The sequence below is a fragment of the Callorhinchus milii genome, unplaced genomic scaffold, assembly GCF_018977255.1.
Source record: "Callorhinchus milii isolate IMCB2004 unplaced genomic scaffold, IMCB_Cmil_1.0 Scaffold5, whole genome shotgun sequence".
Lineage (NCBI taxonomy): Eukaryota > Metazoa > Chordata > Chondrichthyes > Chimaeriformes > Callorhinchidae > Callorhinchus > Callorhinchus milii.
This window is the reverse complement of record NW_024704746.1, coordinates 63,620,761-63,627,617: the sequence shown is the minus strand read 5'-3', so window position 1 is coordinate 63,627,617 and position 6,857 is coordinate 63,620,761. Positions and strand designations below refer to the sequence as shown.

Here is a 6,857-nt window from a genome sequence, read left to right as displayed (position 1 = left end):
GAAAACTGATGCCAGATGCAGGAAGTGTGTCGTGCATCTCGACATAAAAATGTCAACTTTGTTTAAGCTATGGTAAATATCACTACTTCCTCTCGTTTTTATTTAGCATGTGTGGTTCCATACCTCGGTGCGATTAACCAGTTGGGGACCTCGGCTCTACAGAAACAACAACTTGCATTTTATATACGCCCTTCATGTGGGTTAGCATTCAGAGTGCTCTATCCTACTGTAGCACTAACTATGTATGGCCTATTCCACTTCTCCTGTCCACTCTGTCCCACCATGAGTGGGCAAACTTTTGTACTTTACTCGTACGTTCCGGAACTCTGTCCCCAAATCACTTTCAAAGCCCCTCTAAAAACATACCTCTTTGACTGCACCTTCGGTATCCCCACTCTTCTCACGCTCCACTCAGTCTCTATAAAGCACTTTGAGACATTTCATCTTGTAAAGACCCTCTACAAGTGCACCAGTTGTTGACAAACCAGTGCAGTATTGGTGGGAGGACTACAAGATTGTTTCTACTGCTGTCCTGGCCAGCAATCCTTCAGAGAAAGTGGTCATTCACTTCAAGGCTGGGGCCATACTGTGCACAAACTGCCTGCCAAATGCAGTTAATACACTTGACAGCAATTACCTGTGATGTGCTTTGAGACGCTGATGTTTAGATGTTACATCAAATGCAAGCGTTAGAGTATTCTTTCAATGATGTCCTGAAACCCTTTACTCAGGCCAGGCTACACCAACCTTTTGGCTGTTTTGGGCCGGATGCCCTATTTGAGAAATGTCCACAGGCCACATAAGCAATACTCTTGTGTTTCCCTTCTAGAAACATAACATTTCCATGTTATGGAAGGAGCAGGTGGGGCCAGATGGAATGGAGGGAGAGGGCGGATGAAATTGGCCCACAGGATGGATGTGGGCTGCCAGTTGGACCACTGTGACCTAGGCTTTCGATTTTGAAATAAAGAAAATGACAAAGCAAGAATGATTCAACACTTTATTTGTGTTTTTCTTAAGATTACAGATTCATTATTGCTCATCTACTACAATACTTGACCATTAATACAGTACTTTAAAATGTTTCTCAATTCAAAACTGTCAGTTTGTGTAGGTAAATAACTGATTTATTATTTTTCCCTTAAAAGTCTATTCCTCTGCTCTGTTGAACAGGTTGCTGGTGTTATCTTTCTCAAACTTTATTCATCATATAATTACAAGCTTCTCTCCCCTCCCACAACTAAAAATTAGAAAATATGAACTGTTATAACTCGCTGTGATTGTGTGAGAAGCATCGAGTTGGAGAAAAAGTAGCAGCGCATGGAAAAGGAAGATTACATACCTTGTAGGATGTTCTTCGTTCTTCAAAATGAGGGAATCTTCCAAACTACACGAGATTGAGGTTCACACCAATACTGAAACACTGGGGAATCTACCAAAAGGGAAAGCTTCCCTCAAAGATGGTTGAAATGGCAGTGTAAATAATAACAGGAGAAACCACCCCACTTATAATAATCTTTGCATTTGATATAGCGCTTTTCACGTCTTCTAGACGTCTCAAAGTGCTTGACAGAACATACTGTAAAGTGAATTGACTATTATTTGTGGGCGAAATGTGGCAGCCAATTGCCTAGCTCAGACTCGGCATTATATATATATATATATACATACACACACACACATAAGTGGCTCTCTAATTGTCAAATCATCCTGATTTGAAGAATGAAGATCCTACAAAGTAATCTTATTCTTCATACTTGGGATTCTGTACCTACAAGGGATATTGAACAATGTTAGAGGCAACAAATGAAAGGGGTGGGTGGGGGGTTGGGAGGGAGTGAGGGAAGCAGACAGTCCAGATGCCAGGACTCATTTACAAAATAATTTCAAATGTAAGTAATCTGGAGTAACCCAATATTCAATCTGTGACCTAATGACCATTTCATCAATCAAAATTGTGACAAGATCCCACTTTACAGACAGAGTGAAAGATTATGATATTTGTTTGTTCAGACAGTAATTTGCCATATAATCGGAATCTGCAAGTGTTCACCCACATTATATTATTAATACATTAACCAAACTTCAAGCCCGTAGACGTGCCACTGACCTCCACTGGACCTAGATCCGTTTGCACTCAATATGCATCCCTATTCATGCAAGTATGCTTTTAAATTCTGCCAACCCCACTGAGAGAACTGTTCCCTAGGATTGGCCCTTCATGTGTAAGGCAGAGGCCTGACAGACGGGACAACAGATACCTGTGAGATTGTTGCCACAAGTTTAACTCCAGCCAGCTCAAGAAAAGGATCACATAGAGTCAAGTCTCCCCAAAGTATAACAGTCCCTAAAGTTATTAGGCATGTTGCCAGGGTCATAGCCCTATCTCCAAGGCACAAGTTGGAGATGTGTTGTTGTGTGAACTGATTACCCCAGTACAATCTATCACGGGATCAATTGGTACTGGTGGAAGTTTTTGGTTACGAGAATACTGAGGTCTTGGAGTATCTCAAATTACTCCCAATTTGGGAAGAAAGGTATGTGGTAGCTCAACCCCATCTACAATAATAGGATTCTCACCAGTTTCCTGTTAGCAACAAGACCCAGTCCAATCCTCTTTCATGCCAAAGCAGTTCAACCTATTTGACGTATACTTGAGTCATGTCTTGTCAAGACACTGGAGACACCCAATTGCAGTACAATGCCATTTCCAAGATCTGAACATTTCCCCTGGTAGGGAAATATGAACTATTGTATAGAGCAGAGATCTGAAAGCTTTGTGGGGCCTTCTGTCAACATCACAATTACAGAGAAGCTGTTACTTTGTATGGATTTCCCAATGTTTCAGTATTTTTGGGCATCTCAATCTTAGTATGAGGAGGACGCTGACAATTAAAAAAGAATACATGGGACCAAGACTTTTTTTTGGAACCCTAAACAGATAATGCAAATCTTTTATTTAAACAGTGCAGTGTGTGTTTGCTTGTCCTAATGTATCCTGACAAAATATTGGTAGGGGTGAGTTAACAGTTTACATTTGTTCTAATAAGTACCATTTTGAAGGCTCGACGAGGAGAAAACTTACAAACACTCTGAAATAAAACATGACATACCATCTTTCATAGTTACCAAACTTATACACCAAATGATTATGAAGAAATGGACTGCTTTTTCCTTTCTTTCCATCCCATATTTAAAAATGGTTGAATTAAAATACAGCTTCCTGTTTCTGAAGAGGTAAGCCAGATCTAGTTCTACAAAGTAAGCATGGACCCATTTAAACAAAGAGAAATAAAAGCAGATGAATTGGCTGCAAAATATATTTGATATCCAATGTTTAACTTCCCATGTTCCAGGGTTAAGATGTTCCACTGATGGGAAGCTAGTGTTCCAGTGTACAGTGCAGGACAAAGGGAACTCATGTTTGCAATGAGTGAGACTGAGTTTCAAGGCAAGAATGGGATACAAGTCCAGAAGAGCAGTCTTGTAAAGAATGAATCGTAATTGCTATATTATCCAACAACACCAATTCAGCACCTCATCTTCTAGACCCAATTCTACACTTCAATCTCCAAGCAGTTAAATCCCCAAATTAAATGCTGCAAAATTATATTTGACGAGCAATTCATTTGCTCTTAGTCCCACACAACTATTTTTGAAGCTCTAAAGAATTACATAAAACCATTTGAAATCTCAAGTCTGAATTATTTAACTGCTTCTTGCCCTCCCCCCATTTCCTTGAAAAATACAAATTAAAAAAACTAACCAAAATAAGACTGGAATATGTGCACCTTAAACTTTAAAATCAGCTGAAGGTTTGATTATTTTTCTATGGTTTCCTCTAGTTGGTTAACACCTAGAATGACACTAAAGGATTGGTTTGAGAAAAAAACTACAGCATTAGAAGAAAAAAAACTTGAATTATTTTTCATCTTCTAGTACAATAGAACCCATCAGCCGTGGTTTATACATTTAAATAAATAAATGACTAACATTTAAAACTACTTAATCAAGGCCAGCTCCAAATCAGAGGTTTTGATCCTGTACAGTAGTGATGAAAGGCTTTCCTCTTGTTCTGCTCTTTGCATTTAATACCTAGGGAGAACAACACGTCAGTGACATTTCCAAAATACATTTTATTGCTCGTAAGAAGACAATTCGATAAATACCATGGCAATTGTCGTAAAACAATGTTCTAAACGTTTTTAGCATTTTATTACAAATCATTTTTCCCCAGACTTCAGTTTCCAAATCATTGTTCACTGCAGCCAAGACTGGACCAGGATTTCACCAGTGACCCAGGTCCCAGTGGACATGAACCCAGAGCACAAAACTGCTTGACATTTGGCACAAATGAGCAGTCTCACAGAGAGGTAGCAAGGAGGATTGGCATGATAAACAGACATGTAACACCAGGTAGCTTTACTAGTAATTTACCTCGCTCCATATTAAACCCACAAACACTTAATGGTTTTGGCTTAAATATGTGTAGCAATGGAGTAACTACAATGGTGCAATTGGTGATGAACAATTTGGGTTCTCTCAGTCCTAATTTCGATATAGCTGCAAAACACATACGCTTAGTCAGGGAGACAGAACCCGAGCAGATGGTAAAGGGGAAGGGGGCTCTAACCTATTGCCTTGTTACATCACTGGTGTGTAGGAAATTTTAACCTTCAGCAGATATTAAGTGAATGTTATACAGTCGAATGCAGCAGATAATATGCGTCAGCAACATTGTGTAGACAATAATGAGATGAGCAATCAAATAATTTGGGAGTAGGGTGGAAATCTAAACCAGGATAAGTGGGAACATTTATTTTGTTTGAAATAGCAACAACAGAGTGCTCAGTCTACATCCTAAAATAAAGGCAGAATCTAAAATGAATCAAAGATTATGTGATGATTTTAAATAAATTGTATAAGGAAAATCATTAAATAGGGGCTTCACATTAATAACTTGTTTTTACACCACTTCACATAGTACTACTGCAAACTTCAGCAATCAGTAGATGGGATTTCCAAACAATCTACGTGTAGTGCCATCATTGGATACAAAAAAAATTCCTCACCTTGATAAATGCTAAAACAATTTGCCAAGAATATATAGCAAAATCCACCCTTGATTACGTTCATGTCAACTTTGCTCTTCTCAGATGTTCTGTAAGAGCGCTCCCCTATTATGTTCAAATTAAATATCTGCTTGGCGGGGAAGCGGCTACCCACAAAAGGTAAAATACTGATGTTTTTGTCCTCCATCTTACCGATAATAGTTTGGCTTGAAAGGACCATTCTTATTCAAACCCAGATACTTTGCCTGTTCATCTGACAATTCCGTGAGATGTGCATCGAATGTGGGCAGATGAAGACTCGCCACATATTCATCTAAAAGACAAGTTAATGTTATATTTTAAGCTCATAAAAAACCACCTAGAAAAATAGCAAAGGCTACCATGGCGAAACATGGCAGCCAATTGCGCACAGCAGTGTCCCACAAACAGTGGTGGATCGAATGATCAAATTTTTAAATTTATTTTGAGGGATTATTATCCCTGGAAAATGAACCGCCAATCAACTAACAACCGGATTCCTAATTACTGCTTGGCAAACAGAGACATGTGGAGTAAGGAAACTTGCCTAAGGTTTGGCCCTGGCCGGTAATCGAACCCGGATCCTCTCGCTTGCAAGATCCCTACGCTATGGGATGTCTTACTTTGCCAGTAGAATATATTTTGGAACTTACCCATCTTTTTAGGCAGCAAATAGACATCTTGTTTGTACCGACCCTCAGGGGCATTGTACAGCTCTATCATTGCCAGCGCCTGAGACAACAAAGAAAAGAGGTCTAGATAATCTCTCCAATTCCTAAGTGGATTTATAAATGAAATATAGAGAACATTTTACAAGCATGGATAATTGAAAGGGGCGGGTAGGGGGGTAACAGAAGAGAAAGGAAGATAAAAGTCTAGATGTTTAATGCACAAAGTTTGGAAGGGCAAAACCACACAACACTGCCAAACTTTGGTGGACAAATATTTCACTGGCAAATTAACTTCCAGTTATGAAAGCTCAATGCTTCCAGTTCCTCTTCCCACTACACTGTTCTCAAATTAAACTAGTCCTTACATTTTCAGGGGGAGAGATTTTCCAGTGTGTAGTCATACGTCACCAGTGTAAACACAACACCAGTAACACACTCAAGAAGCCCTTAATTCATTAACTGGAAAGAAGAAAGAACTCAAAGAGCTTCAACTAGAACATTCGTCCATAAGAAAGTTTTTTAATAACATAGTTATTTAAACTTAAAGTAATCTGAAGGAAAACATCTGTATTTTATGCAACCTTAGCACAAAGGCATACTTGTTTTACACCATGATCAATAGCATAGACGGTAAACCCACTACTCTGCCATACGACTGGAAGTCTGTAGGCTAGAATCTCAGTCCTGTTGAGTTAGCTGATGAGGCAACAGTCAGGTGCTATAATTGGTCTCAATGGGTTGCTGGAACTGCGAGCAAAAACAGGAACCCAAATGAATTTACTTCTTCCCTTACAGTGTTAGATGAATTGCAGTTCCTCTACTGCTGCACTGTCCTAGATACATTAACCACACAGACTGAGGATCAAACATGTCGGTGCAGATCAACTACGAGAAAAAAACAATGAGCCATCAAGAAAGCTCCTGAAACATCATGTGAGTAATGCTGTGTCGTCACACTCCTATTCACTGAAGGGAAACTGATCAGTCCCATTGGATCTAATTAATGGCACAACTGAGGACTCTCAGTGATTCCAGAAACCTCTTGATCCTATCTCTGCCTTTTCAGACTGTAAACTCACTAAATATTGATTCAATC

At 39.3% G+C, this 6,857-nt stretch overlaps 1 protein-coding gene across 6 annotated transcripts in view; it reads right to left on the bottom strand.

Annotated features, from left to right (window-relative positions):
- Positions 1–986: 986 nt before the first annotated feature.
- The window catches only part of ahcyl2b (adenosylhomocysteinase like 2b), a 53,536-nt gene continuing 47,665 nt past the window's right edge, over positions 987–6,857 (bottom strand). For 3 of the 6 annotated variants that reach the window (XM_007890858.2, XM_007890862.2, XM_007890859.2), the window contains exons 15-17: positions 5,744–5,822; positions 5,265–5,385; positions 987–4,095 (exon numbers count right to left, since the gene is read on the bottom strand). In XM_007890858.2, the coding sequence (XP_007889049.1) occupies positions 4,089–4,095; positions 5,265–5,385; positions 5,744–5,822 (207 nt within the window). In that variant the 3' untranslated portion in view covers positions 987–4,088. Of the gene's footprint in view, positions 4,096–5,260; positions 5,386–5,743; positions 5,823–6,857 lie in introns of those variants that run through there. The other 3 variants (XM_007890860.2, XM_042334792.1, XM_007890861.2) reach the window with 1 other exon arrangement.